At 34.1% G+C, this 16635-nt stretch overlaps 1 protein-coding gene across 1 annotated transcript; it reads right to left on the reverse strand.

Moving 5' to 3' along the window:
• Nucleotides 1-2679: 2679 nt before the first annotated feature.
• On the reverse strand, nucleotides 2680-11813 carry LOC133198792 (3-oxoacyl-[acyl-carrier-protein] reductase FabG-like). The gene is made up of 9 exons (XM_061334780.1): nucleotides 11708-11813; nucleotides 11485-11624; nucleotides 11313-11405; nucleotides 9988-10126; nucleotides 9429-9478; nucleotides 6000-6069; nucleotides 5849-5885; nucleotides 5705-5768; nucleotides 2680-3012 (listed from the first exon to the last, which is right to left on the reverse strand). Exons 1-9 carry the CDS (start codon nucleotides 11742-11744, stop codon nucleotides 2860-2862), a joined length of 783 nt encoding a protein of 260 aa, XP_061190764.1. The 5' UTR covers nucleotides 11745-11813; the 3' UTR covers nucleotides 2680-2859.
• Between the last annotated feature and the right edge of the window lie 4822 nt (nucleotides 11814-16635).

Here is a 16635-nt window from a genome sequence, read left to right on the forward strand (position 1 = left end):
TATTGGATTCCGAAACTTCATAAAAATCCTTACAAACAAAGATACACAGCGGGTTCCAGTAAATGTTCAACCAAGCCTCTTTCTTTACTCCTCACAAAGATATTAACAGTAGTGATTTAGAAACATCAAGAGTACTGTGCAACAATATATTCAAGAAGTGGTGTAAGTCAGATGTGGATACTAAACAAATCCAAGGAACTTTTGGAACATTTGAAATCACAAAATTTTACCAAAATCAACAACATAAAAACTTACGACTTTTCAACTTTATATAATAATTCCCTACGATAAATTGAACTCCAGACTTTCTGACGTCGTTGACAGCTGCTTTTTTCACTAAAAATGGAACTCGTAAATTTACTTACCTTGTCATTGGTCATTTGAAAAATAACTTTGTTGAAAAACAATCTGATTGTACACACAAGTACTCTGAAGTTAACATTATAAAGATGCTCGAATTTCTGATTGACAATATCTATGTGGTTTTTGGAGACCAGGTCTTCCAACAATCTATTGGAATTCCATTTGGTACCAATTGCGTCCTGTTCTTAGCAGACCTATTTTTGTAGCAGAATTTTTTCATTTTTTTTACGTGAAAAGAAGAAAACACTTGCTGTGGCCTTCGACATTTAGATATATCGACGACGTATTGTCAATTAAGAATGGTTATTTCCATTCTTATGTCGACACGATATATCCCGGTGAGCTTGAGATAAAAGATACCACCCAGTCTGACACATCTATTTCATATTTGGATATTTTATTAGAAAAAGACGTTAATGATAATCTTACATCAAAGCTTTATGATAAACGTGATGACTTTAACTTTTCAATCGTCAACTTCCCTAACTTATGCAGCAATATACCCTTATCACCTGCATACGGGGTTTATATCTCTCAGTTGATTCGATACGCCAGAGCTTAATCTACGTATGAACAATTTCTTAAACGAGGTAAATTATTGACAAACAAGTTGATGAAACAAGAATATCAGCAGTCTCTTTTAAAATCATCATTTCGTAAGTTCTATGGTCGATACAATGACCTTGTCAGCAAACACAATCTTTCATTAAGTCAATGCTGACTGACTTTTTTCATACTAATTGTTAGGCCATTATTTACACACTGATTTGTCCACTGATTTTTCCGTTATATTTATTGAATTCTTTCAAAATTGTAAATTATATGGCCTCTTTATCTAGTGACCTTGAAATGCACAATTTTGGAAGAGGAACCCTCGTTTATCATCACTATGCACTTAGTTGTTTTGTTTAATACCAAGAAGCAGAGAAGACGATTTTAAAATAATGAACTTTGACTATATAATGACAGACCCCCCCCCCCTCCCCCCTTTAAACCCGTTACCCTGTGGAAATAAACTTCAAAATTTTGAAAAGACGCTCTTTTGATCATCATAACTATGCACTTAAAATATCTGCTTAATACCCAGAAGCAGAGAAGAAATCAAGGCCTTTTTACTACATTATCAAAAATAATCAATAGAGTCCCTCCCTAAAACAAAAGCCCTTGAACCAGGTAAAGGGCTCTGGTGTTCGGGGGGTGGAGGGGTCTGTGGAATATATAGTGGCATTGTACTTTGAAAATCAGTGCATAGTTAAGATGAGTAGGGGTGCTTCTTCCAGAATTGTGAAAATTGTGGAACCGGGTCAAGGGTTCAGGTGGATGGGGGTCTGAAAAATGCATTATTTCCTTGAAAGTCTTATTCTCTTCTCCTGGGAATTTAGCAGCAAGGGTGCTTCTATCAAAATTGTGAATTTCGTCTCTCCTTTGTCAGGGAATCTGGTGTAAAGGGGGGCTTTGTTGAGTCTATAATTAAATGCATTATATATTTGAAAATGTTCTTCTCTGTTCCTGGGCATCTTGAAAACAAACAGTATATAAAGTTGTAATAAGCAAGCATATTTTTAACAGATTTTTGAAATTCTGCACCACTTGGTCAATCTATTAATTTTGTATTATACTGAAAGAAGTTATTCACCTTAATTATCCACCTATGATAATTAATCACCTAAAATAAAGCAATTGAAGTCAGTTGAATAACAGAATTATACAAGATACAAGGATGTTTTTTATAATATCTAATAAAAGGTAGTTTCATATTTATTAATGGTCAAGTAGACTTTTAGATAGTAGATATATAAAAATGGGACAAAAATAACATCTTTGTACATTAAATGTTCTTCGAAGACTAAGAGAGACCAATTTGAGTAGGAATGAGATTGGTTTATTAAAGAGCTCAAGAACTATTGTTTCATTTAGCCCGCTTGGGGATAGTAACAAATGGGGCAAGTAAAGACATAAGCAGTAATTAGATCAAGATTTAGTTTTGTGACTGGGCATTAAATTAATTTTTTTGCTTATCCCTGGTCATCCTATTTCTTTTCCTTTTGGGCAACACAGCTTCATTTATCAGCTAATTTCATATTCGAACTATGGATCCTTTATAGTGTTACATTATACTCAGGTGAACGTTAAGACCCCAAGGCCTCTTCTTTAAAGTAAGTAATCTCTTCTTGTATAGAGAGGGTATTTATAGGCATTGCCTGTTACCCAATTTATTCATTATTTTGAACATTGTTTAAATCGTAATCTCTTCTTAGAGCACAATGTGTAGGAGTTTCCAAAATGCAGAATAGTAAGTATTAGAAATCAAAAGAGTAAAACAAATTAACATTTAATGTGCATACCAGTATATATCTCAGCTGAATTAATCATGATTGTATATACGAATTTCAATGGTGCAAATTCAGTGCTATAAAGAGAATAGTCTGTGTATTTTGTATCATAAGTAGAAATCAAGTGAAGCATTCATGGCATAATATTGTGAAAGCAATGTAACTAATATCGAATAAAACGTCCGCCATCAATAACAATGTCCTGTCCAGTTATATATGATGATTTGTCAGATGCCAAGAATGAGACAGCATTGGCAACATCTTCCGGCTCACCATTCCGTCCAGAAGGATTTGCTTTTTCAGCTGTTGCCATAAACTGAAACAGAATTAAATCTTAACATTCAGATTTTAAATCTCTCTCTCTCTCTCTCTCTCTCTCTCTCTCTCTCTCTCCCTCTCTCTGAGCTGGAGGGGTCTTAATTTTCGAGTTTTATCTATATTTTTATATCTGTTATGTCTGGCAGCTTGCTTTGAACCAATTGCAAAAACGTGTTTTCATACATTTTCCAAATATGATTAGAGATTTAGATCCTCATTAAGTTTAAAAAATTGTCCAATCACAGAAGACACCGTTTAGTGGTTTTTAAGTGGAGGTAAAATTTGGCATTTTGCTTACTCAAAGGTATGCCAATAATTTTGACGGAATATATGTTAGTGGACACACGATTTTATGACTGTAAAAGAACACTAAGATGAATACTTGATATTCTTTGCAAACAAAACGAGTGATAAGAATTGTAGCGTTACCCTTTCCTACCATCATGAGCAATCTCCGACATCAAAATAGATAAACGTCACAGATTTGGATTCTTATGCCCCCCGCCAAACAATGGTCGGGGGTATATAGTGTTACCCTGTTCCGTCATTCTGTAATTCCTTCAATACGTCATCACTGACTTTCCGTTCATTATCTTAGCAACATTTGCACACATTCACCTCAAATTCAATGAAATATGTGGAGATAACGAATAGTATTCGAGCTCAAAAGTTCATTTAACATTACAAAATAGGAGCAGAGCATTCAGCAAACACGGACCTCTAAGACATCGGAGGTGGGATCAGGTGCCATGGAAGAGAGAGCATCCCCTGCCCACCGGTCACACCCGCCGTGTGCTCCTTGTCATGATCGGGAAATAACGGAAAAATCCGTCGACAATTAAGTGTGTAAATAATGGCCTAACAATTTGTATGAAAAAGTCAGTCAGCATTTGACTCAATGATAGATTGTATTTGTTGACTAGGTTATTGTATCGACCATAAAACTTTATATGGATACGACATAGGAATACGCAGGTCAAGTTCGAATTTGGTTATGGTCCGATGATTTCTGACAGTGTTATCCCTCTTGAACTTAAAAAAAGAAATTTTCAGTTTCCGCTCTCTAAATTTTGTATGGATGTATGTATAAGGTTAAAATTGCATGTGCAGGTATTTTACAGGAAAGTACAGGTCAACTTTGAGTTTGGTTGTGGTCCGCTGATTTTTGACAGAGTAATCTCTCTTAAACTTAAAAAAAGAAGAAATTTTCAGTTTTCGCTAACTTCTGTAGGGATGTTTGTATAAAAGTGAAATTGCATATGCAGGTATTTTACCAGAAAATACAGAACAAGTTTGAATTTGGTCGTGGTCCGATGATTTTTGACAGAATTATTCCTATTGAACTTAGAGAAAAGAAGAAATAAGAAATTTTCAGTTTCTGCTCTTTTACTTTTGTAGGGATGTATGTATAAGATTGGAATTGCATGTGCAGGTATTTTACCAGAAAATACAGGTCAAATTTGAATTTAGTCTTGGTTCGAAGATTTTTCACAGAGTTGCCTCTCTTGAACTTAGAAAAAAATCATTTGTGCAATCAAATTTAAAACTAAATATGGCATTTGAAATTTTGGCTGTCTGCGGGGGCATTCGTGGCGTTAGACACATCTAGTTTGGGGTGGGGGGGGGGGTAACACATTTACAAGAATCAATTCTTTTATCATCACAAATATTATGGATTTAAATATGATATATCTTAATTGTTATGATATTATTTGATATTTCAAAAAATTATACATTCATGTCAATTACATTAAATTGAATTTGATTCGTCGAGAAACATTTACCCTCTGAATGATGAAGCCACGCCCACCAGCGCAATAGAACTTACCAACAGTCAACAATACTTGAAGACAGGTGATATTCTAATACTGACTGCATGGAATCTATGCGTGCGCAAACAATCTTTCATTTCTATGAAACTTTCGTATAATATATATTGCATATAGTTGAGGGTAACATTTGAAAATTTTCACCGCAAGAAAACTACTGTAAACCTCTATCATAATGTACATATATCCATACTAAACATTGTAAAACCTCCTCTATTTCTGGGGGTTTTGTCTTCTCAAATGGAGTCGCAGTGTCACTTTAATTACGATTTCTTGTCCGTTTTTTGCGGCCAATCTCTTTCTTACTTTCCCTTCTAAACAAACTAAAATAACTTGTTTCTGTCATTTTGATATAACAAGAACCCGGAAACATTTCTATTTGTACCAGGCATTTGTGACATACGTTTTTGTTGGAGTGATTTCATACTCAGAAAATTTCATAACATCCGTGTGTGTCCCCCATGTCAACATAGTGGCCATTTTTCAAGTCAGATTTCAAACCGAGTATATACAACATAATTGGAGGAAAAGTAATTAACTAAACCATATTAAGATTTTTAAAAAAAAATTTCTATTCCTGAATTTCTCAGTAGTAAATACTAAATTTGTAAGATTTAAAATAAAATTTAGTGTTTTTTAATTGCTATACTGGGGTATTTCACTGCCTTACACCGGGAAATGAATACATGTACATGTATTTCATCTAATAGGGTTTATCTGCCTAATTTTTCTATAAATGCCGGCCAATCTATGACATATAGTTGGTTTAATCTATTTCCAAAGTTTCATTTATTTATGACACCGGGTTCCTACAAAAAAAATCCTCCTCTACGGAACGTTGTTACAACCCTGTTCACTCACCTTATTCTGTAATTCTTCGTCTGTTATAGCATGTCTCGAGATCTTACTTCTTGTTATTCCTGGTCTAAAAATAAAAACTAAAGATTGTATTAAAATATATATAAATGAATTCAAATAGAGCTTTATTATATAAATTATTTGTACCTTACGCTATTGGCCCGAATTCCAAATGGTGCTAATTCTGAAAAAGCATTTAAATACGTTATTCATTACACATCTACAGAACATACTAGTAGCTGAACACTGCCTCAATTTTTTATGACGATGAGGGTTTTATAAAGTTCAATATTAATACCAATAGCTAAATTTCTGGTGAATGCATCCATTGCTGCTTTTGACATACCGTAGGAACAACATCCAGATATCTACCATAAAATATAAAATGAACATGACCCATGGGCCACATTGCTCACCTGAGCACTTTGGCTGGATAAAAGCAGAAATTAGTTCATTATTGAAAAGTTAAAATATAAAACTGGCCCCCAGCGGATTCTTTCGCGATTTGAAAGAATCTTGAATCTTCACTAACTGAGGATGCTTCCATGTATTTGTATTTCGTTGACTAATCAATGCTTTAGAAGATTTTTAAAGATTTAGTCTGATCTCCTGTTGTGACCCCTCCCTAGCCCTGGGGGTGTCATAATTTGAAATAAAACTTGAATTTACACATGCTGAAGATGCTTTCATAAAAATAAGACTAATTATGGCCTTGCTTTTCCTCAGGAGAAGATTTTGAAAAAGATTCATTGATTTTCCAATGTAAAAAGTTGATCCACTGTTATGACACTTGCCCTACCCCCGGGGATCACGATTTCCACTACCTGAGGATACTTATATATTAGTAAGACTTATTCTGACTTTGCTGTTTTTGGAAAAAAGTATTATTTTTATCACCCATTGTGGCCCTATTCTAGCCCCGGGGGTCGTGAATCTACACTACCCGAGGATGCTTCCATATATATTAATATTATAGGACCTATTCGTATGATCTTACAAAATCGTGATTTTATCAAAAATATTATCTACAACCTTGTTTATTAAAATACTGAACATTACAAATGGTGTTGCAAGCATATTTTCAGCGACGTTAAGTTTGTTTGCTTGTTGTTTAACGTCCCTCTCGAGAATTTTTCACTCATATGCCGGTTGAGAGCTGCAAATTTTGACCTGCGCTCGGCACTTAGGGCCATTAAGCAGTGAGGGATCTTTTTCGTGCCAGCATCTTCTGCGACATGGGACCTCGGTTTATACGGTCTCAACCGAAGGACCGGTCTCCACGTCCCACAGTGGGATTCGAACCCGCGAGGTAAGGATCAAATCCTTACTCCGCGACTCTAGAGCGATATGCATATTTCAATCGGATTTCGGCGCCTTACTACTAGCTGACGACATATGCGACAATTCAGTGATAGAGAGATAGGAATATGCACACTATTAACGGAGTTATCAACGACAAATGCAATATAAAAATACAAAAAATGCTAAAAAAAATATTTACCTGCTTTTCAATTACTATAGAAATTTGAAGTAGTTTTAATTTTAAGTATCATCATTGAATAAAAGATGAAAACATGAATATACATGAGTGTACATAGTGGCTTTATGTCGGCAAGAAAATAAAAAAAAATTATGCTTATGCCCGAACAAAGTTGCAAAATTACTGCGGGGCTTCTTGAATTTTAATTGTAGTCTATGATTATAAGAGAAAAGGTAATTGATATATATCACGGTCGACCACCATCTCTTCTACGAGTATTAAACATTCTAATTATCCCCCGGCGCCCTTCTGAAATCGAATATAATTCAGTCGCTTATTTACAATTGATGTTAATTAAAAGTAAAGTTTTGTAATAGATAGGTTTTAAATTTACTCTTATTAAATTTATTTTTATTTTACCAAATCTACTGCTATTTGAAACATAAATCTGCTTTTTCTGTTGTTAGTTAAACATTTGGATATGTCTTTGTATTCGGTAATGTTTTGTGATAGGATAATTATTTTTCGAGACCTCCATTCTTTGCAAAATATGTGCAAATATAATTGCATAAATTGATATTTCATTACAAATGAACAATATCAAAGATTCTACAATGTTGAATTTGTGAATAATAAAGGTTTGATCACAGATCACTTTGTTTTCTCCGTCTTCGCTGCGTACCCCTTGCTATCGTCGCTGTTATTTTACCGTGTTTCCAGATTTTAAGGTTTTGCAGATTGTCTACTGATAAATTTCAAACATACTTATAAGGTTCAGTATCCAACCTCATATTGATAAAATCAATGATTTGGTCGTTTATAACTCAGAACACTTAGTTTACATCGGGTATATTTTTTGTAAAATAAACGTAAACAACTGATCAGCCATTGCCGCCTATGACGTATCACGGTCACGTGATCGCTAGCTAATTAACTCGGATTTTTAATTCAGGGATTTTTATTTGAGTCAAATGATGTTTAATAAACGCGGTATATTCGCATTAAAAACACAAATCTGAAAAACTGTGATCGTAAGGATCGTAATGCGCATTTAATTTCAAGTAATTAAGAAACATGCGATAAGTCTTAAATTAATATGATATATTTAGACATTGAGATGATCAATCATGGCCTTGCTGTTCTTGAGAAAGAATTATTTTTATAGGATTTTCCAAATATATTCCCATGTAAAACATCAGTCGCCTATTTTAGCCCTATTTTATCCTACTCCTGGGGGTCATAATTTGAACAAACTGGAAACTACACCATTTAAGGATGCTTCCATATTAATACTTCATTGCTTTGCTTTTCTATCAGAAGGTGTAATGATTTGAACAAACTTAAACCTACACCACCTGAGGATGCTTACATATAAATATGATCAATCATGGCTATGTTTTTTCTCGAGAAGAAGATTTTTGAAGATATTTTCCCTATATATTCCTGTGTAAAAATTTTATCGCCTATAGTGGCCCCACCCTACCCTCAGGGTCCATGATTTGAATAAACTTAAAACTACACCACCTGAGGATATTTTCGTATTCATTACCAATCATGGGCTTGCTTTTCTAGAGGAGAAGATTGTTTTTAAAGATTTTCCAAATATATTTGCATGTAAAACTTTGATCGCCTATTGTGACCTCACACTTGCCCTTTTTTCATCATTTGATCAAACTTGCATTAACACTATGTAATGAAGCTTTCACATAAGTTTTATCTTTTCTATCTTAGTGGTTCATGAGAAGGTTTCTAAAGAGTTTCCCCATGTAAAACCATGCTCGCTCGTTGTGGCCCCGCTCTAGCCGTTTGCCATGTTTTGAACAAACTATGAAATAAGCTTTCACCCACGTTTCAACTTCTTCGGGCCAGTGGTTCTTGTGAAGAAGGTTTTTTTTAAAAAAAAAAATAAAAAATAAAAAGATTCCACCAAATTTTCACAAATTCTGTATTATCTCCCCTTGAAAGAGGGCTTTCCTTCATTTAAACAAACAAATCCCCTTTACCCAAGGATATTTGTGCCTACTTTGGTTAACTTTGGCCCAGTGGTTCCTGAGAGGAAGTCATAAATGTAAAAGTTTGCAGACAACAGACAGCACACGACAAACGATAGACGCCGGGCACCCCTCGATCAGAAAAGATCACGTGAGCCTTCGGCCTAGGTGAGCTAAAAATTTTACATATATCAAGAAAAACTTTGTTTGTATTAGATTATTAATTTTTCTGTATTTTAGGGAATAAAAACCATACTTCCGTGAAGACAGTGGTTGAAAATACACTTGAATTGTTGATGATGCAGCCTAAAAAAAAACAGTTTGAAATTTAACTGAGAAAAATCACACACAACTCCATTAGAGAAAAGATCAATTTATCTATGGTGATTTATATTTTGATTAAATCATTATTGGTCAACAATTTCTAATTATAAGAGTTCTAGATGATCGGTCTTGAGTTCGGGCTGGGTGATTCCAGACGTAGATGTGTAAGAACACCTTTCAATAAACTTAAAATAAATTGAGACTGGTAGAGACTTGCATATGGGTAAAACCAACAACAACTCTAGCATACTGGTTTCGGCTTGAACCGAACAGACTCTCGAAGTTTTTGATCTGAGGAGATAGGTCTGATTGACCTTGTTTGTTCGGTATGTGCACAGCCCTATCTTGATTGGGAATACATAAAAGACTCCATCATGTTTTTGCTTGTAAAGAATTCTTAGTTAAATGCCTTCCGATTCAATTGTTTACTTTGTTGTGCCAAAAACTAACAACGACAACTAAGATTCCTCGTCAAATACTCTCACACTTACCTTTCGTAGACTTTAAATGCGGTATAGCCAGCTGGGTAAGGAAGTATGCCGACTTTATGTTGACGTTCATAATTTCATCAAAGTTTTCTTCTGTTTCCATTGATATTTCCATGGGCTTTGCCATTCCCGCATTATTTACCTTTAAATAAAATAAATGCAGTAGTAGACATGCTTATGAAGCTATCTTGGGACTAAGATATAGCTTAGGACGAACTTACGACACATCTTATTCTTTAAAGAGGCTTACAAAGCAATCCTATCTAAGGAAACTTCCTAAGGTTTCACATAACTGTTTGGGGCCAGTGGTTCTTGAAAGGAAGATTTTTTAAAAGGTGCCACAGATTTCATACTAATTTTTGATTTACTCCCCTTGACAGAGGGTGTGGCCCTTCATTTGAAAAAAAAAATCCCTTCACCCAAATATATTTTTGGTTGAAATTGGTCAGGTGGTTCTGGAGAAGAAGTCGAAAATATGAAAAGTTTACAGATGGACGGCGGACAAAATGTGAACAGAAAAGTTCACTTGGGCTTTCAGCTCAGATGAGCTAAGAAAACGTTGATATGTTCATAGAGGATTGTTAAATTAATAATTTTATTTACTTTAAATACACTTAAAAAGCTGTTTCAATAAATATTTTGACACTTTCAGGCAAAAAATACCACGTTTAAAAAAGCACCACACCTATATACATAAACTCTACAAGGGATACAAGCTGCTATCTTGGTAAAAATACCCCCATCCACTTCGACACCTGTTTCTATACTCTAACCTTTAAATGAAGTATATGGAGATAACGAACAGTATTCAAGCTCAAAAGTCCATTAAACAATAAAAAAATAGGAGCAGAGCAAACACGGACCTCCAAACATCAGAGATGGGATCAGGTGCCATGGAGGAGTGAGCATCCTCTGCCGACCGCTCACACCCGCCGTGTGCTCCTTGTCGTGATTGGGAATTAAATTTAAATTTATTTCCTTGTCATAGCAGGATTCGCTACAGCGATAATTCTCCGAAACGCTGATGTTCTTGTCGGTCATCACACGCGTTTAATTAACAGAAAACGGGGAAAATTTCTTCGATTTGAAGGTTCATCTCTCCAAATCCGTATTTAAAGTAGATTCAAAATTTTGTTAATTTATTTACATTTAATAATCTGGAAGACAAGCCCATATGGTTATGTTGTCATTTTAGAGGTAAGATGTCTTGAAGAAAGTGTGAGCTGGGGAAAAGCAAAATGATTTTTAGAGATATCACAATTCAATTAAGTATATTTGAAACTACAATACCTCAATACCTCACAAAAACTTATGTAAAAGATAATTACCAGAACATCAAGCTTTCCAAACTGTTTTATTGTCTGATCCACTAATGACCTTCTATAATCTCTTGATGTAATGTCACCCACAGAAAACAGTATCTGTGGATAAAAAAGAATGGCTTACTTCTTTAAAAAAAATCATAATTTAAGTTATAAAATTATTCAGTTAATGGCTTACTTTCTCCGGTGATAAACCCTCCTTCAGACATTTTTCCTTTACAGTCTCTAACTTGACCTCATTTCTTCCCGTCAATGACAAACTTGCTCCGCACTTTGCAAGAAGGACGGCAATGCCCTCCCCAATACCCGAGCTGGCTCCTGTAGGGCATAATCATTGAATTTTCTCGCCATGTTTGTCTGCTATTTTGACATATATTTTTAATAATTTTAGTTTGTCTTACCGGTGATTAGAAACACCTTTCCTTTGTGGTCGTCCATCCTACAGATCAACACCGTGACATCCACTGCTCTGGATAAAACGTGAATATACTAGTAGATTACTCAACCTAAATCAGATAAAAAGTTATCTTAAGGATCAAATTGTACGGAAGCCCATTTAGGACCTATCAGAAATATTTTTGAATTCGATATAACGAATTGTCAAATTTGTTATAACGAATTTAATTCGTTATAACAGTTTCTTTGAATTCGTTATAACGAATTTAATCTGTTATAACAAATTTGTTGAATTCGTTATAACGAATTGAAAAATTTGTTATAACGAATTAAATTCGTTATAACGAATTCTAAAACTTGTTATAACGAATTTAATTCGTTAAAATGAATTCTTCAATTTGTTATAACGAATTAAATTTGTTAGAACGAATTCGACAAATCGTTATATCGAATTCATATATATTTTTCTAAAGGCCCTGATTGTTGAATTTGATTAAACGAATTTAATTCGTTGTAACAAATTTTAGAATTCGTTCAAACGAATTTAATTTGTTATAACAAAATTCAGAATTTGTTTAAACGAATTTAATTCGTTATAACCCATTTTTGAATTCGTTATAATGAATTCAACAAATTTGATATAACAGATTAAATTCGTTATAACGAATTCAAATAAACTGTTATAACGAATTAAATTCGTTATAACAAATTCAACAATTCGTTATATCGAATTCAAAAATATTTTTTAAAAGGTCCTAAATGGGCTTCCGTACAAATTGATATAGTACGACAGATTATATCTTTTAACACACAAAATAAACAATATTGATATTTTGTAATCAAATATTTTGCAGAGCTGCATGTTAAAGGTGTAGGTCATGACCTTTGTTTCCTTTATATTGCAAAAATATTTATCAACCTAGAGAAATATTTAACAAGAGGCCCAAGGGCCTTAACGGTCACCTGATTACAATACAACAATTTAGAGGATCCATAGAGTATTAAAATGAAAGATGAAGGTTTGTTGCCCAAAAGCAAGAAAAATAGGGTGATCAGGATCAACAAAATAATTAGTCTAGTATTCATTAACAGTTCATAGATTAGGTTCTAATCTGTTCCCCATTTATCACTATTACCATAAGTATATTAACAAACTATGAGTGCTTCTATACTATTTTAATTCCTTGTTGTAATCTCTTACATTGGCCTCTCTTGGTCTTTGATGAACATTTAATAAGACAAGTTATTTTTGTCTCATTTTTATTTATCTATTACTTACAAGTCCACCTGATCATTAAAACTATGAAAATACTTTTTGTATTATACAATAAAAATTCTTGCATAATTCTCTTATTCTATTAACCTTTCAAGTACATTATTTACAGTGATTAATTATCAAAAGTAAACGGCAAAGGGGAATAACTCCTCTCAGTAGAATGCAAATTGAGCCCTGGCTAGGACCAGAACACTTGACCAAATGGTCCAGATGTTCAAAAATCTGGTAAAAATACCCTTCCTTATTACAACTTTTACTCTTTTTGCTTCTGATATTCCCAAGTGCAGAGAAGATTTTTAAAGAAATAATGCATTTTTCCTACAGATTCACTATATTATCAATAGGGCCCCCCCCCTTTCACCACCGAGAAACACCAGAGCCTCTCACCCTGGGACCAGAAGTTTGCTCTTCATAAGTAATCACTTTCTTTACATGTATCTGCTTAACATTAAGGAGCAGACAGGATTATTTAATAGAATTAATGCATTTTCACTATATTATCAACAGCCCCACCCTTACACCAGCACATCTGACCCAGGGGTCATGCAATTCGCTACTCTGGAAGAAGCACTCTTGCTCATGATAACTATATACTTAGCTTCTCTGCTTTTTAACCAGAAGCAAAAAAGAATATTTTCAAAGAAATTTTGCTTTTTCACTATATAATCAATAGAGCCCCCCCCCCCTTTTCACCAGAACCCTTGACCCTGGGGCCATGAAATTCATAATTTTAGAAGAGGCATCCTTGCGTATCATAACAATGTACTTAGTTTGTTTAAATAGTACCCAGGGGCAGAGAAGAAGATTTTCAAAGAAATAATTCACCTTCACTATAGGAGCTATATAGCCCCAACCTAGCACCAGAACCCCTGTCCCTGGGGCCATAAAATTCACAATTTTGGTAGAGGCGTCCTTGCTTATCATAACAATGTACTTTGTTTGTTTAAATAATACCCAGAAGCAGAGAAGAAGATTTTTAAAGCATTAATGCATTTTCACTATATAATAAATAGAGCCCCGTCCTAACATCAGAACCCCTGACCCAGGGGCCATGAAATTCACAATTTTGGTAGAGTCACTCTTGCTTATCATAACTATGTATTTCATTTGTTTAAATAATACCCAGGAGTAGAGAAGAAGATTTTCAAAGAAATAATGCACTTTCACTATGTGATCTATATAGCCCCCCCCCCCCCAGGCACCATAACCAATGACCCTGGGGCTATGAATTTACTAAATTTGGTAGAGTCACTCTTGCTTATCATAACTGTATTCAATTTGTTTCAGTAATACCCAGGAGTAGAGAAGAAGATTTTCAAAGAAATAATGCACTTTCACTATATGATCTATATAGCCCCGCCCTAGCACCAGAACCCCTGACCCTGGGGCCATGAATTTCACAATTTTGGTAGAGGGCTCAATGCTTATTACATTCATGTCAACAGTTTGACTGCTTGATGTCCAGGAGTAAAGAAGAAGACATTTAAAGATTGCATTAATTTTGGTGGTTTTAGCCCCATCCCTCAGGCCCCAGGGGGGCAGGGACCATGAAATTCACAAATTTTGTTCCCCTTCACACATAGATGCCATATGCAAAAATTGGCTGAAATTGGTTCAGCGGTTTCAGAGAAGAAGCTGAAAATGTTCAAATGTTAACACACGACGCACGACGACGGACGAAAACAGATAGCAATAGGTCACCTGAGTGACTCAGGTGACCTAAAAACAAAAATACAAGTTTTCTTAGAAACAGTTTTTAGTGTGTGTAGTCATACACGTATAAAAATACGCTGGTTGGTATAGATTTTTTCATGGCTTCATATCGTTAAAAATAAAATCTCGTTGGTATTCTTGACTTTAAATTTAGGCACTGTTTTCCACATATTTATGAAAAAGGGCAATGTATTTCTTTGCAAAATGCTTACAGTCATTGATATTACTGTGGTACGTTGAAATCGTTTAAGAAATATTTGCATAACACTCCATCATTATATTTTTGTTACATTATACAAATATATACACATTCATGTATATATGTCTAATTGTTTTGTCATTTTAATCAGTTTCCATTTATCTGCTCGATTTTCATCGTCTCCTTGTCTCCCCTAGTATTCACCAGCCTGAAGGACAGACTGCATCTTCTCGGGCCTTTATGGCAAGCTCGGAAGAAACACTTAAGCCGTTTTCCGCCTTTTGGAAAGGCCCGAGATGTTGCGATCGTCAAAAAACTTGTCACATCTCTTAAAAATAGCCATTTAAAGAATAAAATATTCTCAACAACCATGTTCATTAAAACCTGAATCCATTAAACGTTGTTCTAAAGATTTTTTAAGCGATATTGAGAGTCAATATCGGATTTCGGCGCCATACTGTTGTGACGTCATAGGCGAAAATACAGTGATAGAAATATGATGATTGGCACACTGTTAACGGAGAACATATTTACTTCCAGCTAACGCGGCTTATGTATTTTTCCTGCAATAGCTTCGACATTAATTCCTGTACTAAATACCAAAGAAAGCATTTTATTGTTTAACTAATAACCGGACTAACTATTAAAATAGGTTAAGGTCAAGTTTAGACTGCACTTTTGATGCTAGATCCATTATGATATCATAATTGATTCAAACTTATTTTTTCCCATACTTTATGACTGTAATAGAATATCATTATGTAGAAAATGAAGCATTTTCAAGGAATTCAATTTGAAATCGTCAAAAGTTACCCCTATACCTACATTCAATTTAATAACATTTTTAAGTAGAGGTTAAAAAATTACGGAAAACCGTTTTCTGAGAGACTGTGTGTAAAATTGATACATTTCCTTTTTCTGGGATGGAAAAAAACCAGTCCCAAATATATATCTGACCTTCTTCATCTTTCATTCAAAATGAAGATTGAATTTGTTTTTTCGTTGAGTTTATCATAATTATGTCCTGATACACCTTATTTTATCAAGCTTTATTTGTAAAAGATCATTAAAAGAATTCATTTCTCAAAGAAAAATCTGTAGGTACCTTTCCTTTACTAGATCTTGACGTCAATACGTGTGATCAGATGACATATTACATTGCATAATACATTGGTGACAAATGACCGCAGTACCCTCGGATAAATGAATACCGGTAGATTGTTTATTTATTACACCGAGAATATACAATGCTATATGAAAAATATGAACATACATATGTATTTACAAATTATTTTAGGAAATACAAAGTCAAGTTAAGAAGAGAAGTATAATTATAGAATATAACTGACACAGGTCAATACTGTATTTTATGTTAACAAATACAGACAGATTTTCTTATACAAGAACAATAATAAATTTTTAAGTACTAGAGATGAAATCCCGCGAAAACGCGGAAAGTTGATTTTTTTTTTCACTGGTGATTTAAGCGGAGAAATTTTTGCAGTGTCCGTTGACAATTAATGACAATTTGAAAGAAAAAAGAAAAACTTCAACTGATCAATGTTACATCCAGGGTCATCGTGCATTATGGTGGGAGCATTAGTCGACTCATTATCCCCCCTTTTTTGTTAAATTTTGCGTTTCATATCTTATATATGCTATAAATTTTCGTTTCATACCTTATGTATAGGCCTAATATCTAAATAAGTATTTATACGGTAAATATTATATTTAGAAAATTCCAT

Source organism: Saccostrea echinata, unplaced genomic scaffold (assembly GCF_033153115.1).
Source record: "Saccostrea echinata isolate AGI-Se365-2 ecotype Australia unplaced genomic scaffold, CSIRO_AGI_Sech_v1 ptg000033l, whole genome shotgun sequence".
NCBI classification, from domain to species: domain Eukaryota; kingdom Metazoa; phylum Mollusca; class Bivalvia; order Ostreida; family Ostreidae; genus Saccostrea; species Saccostrea echinata.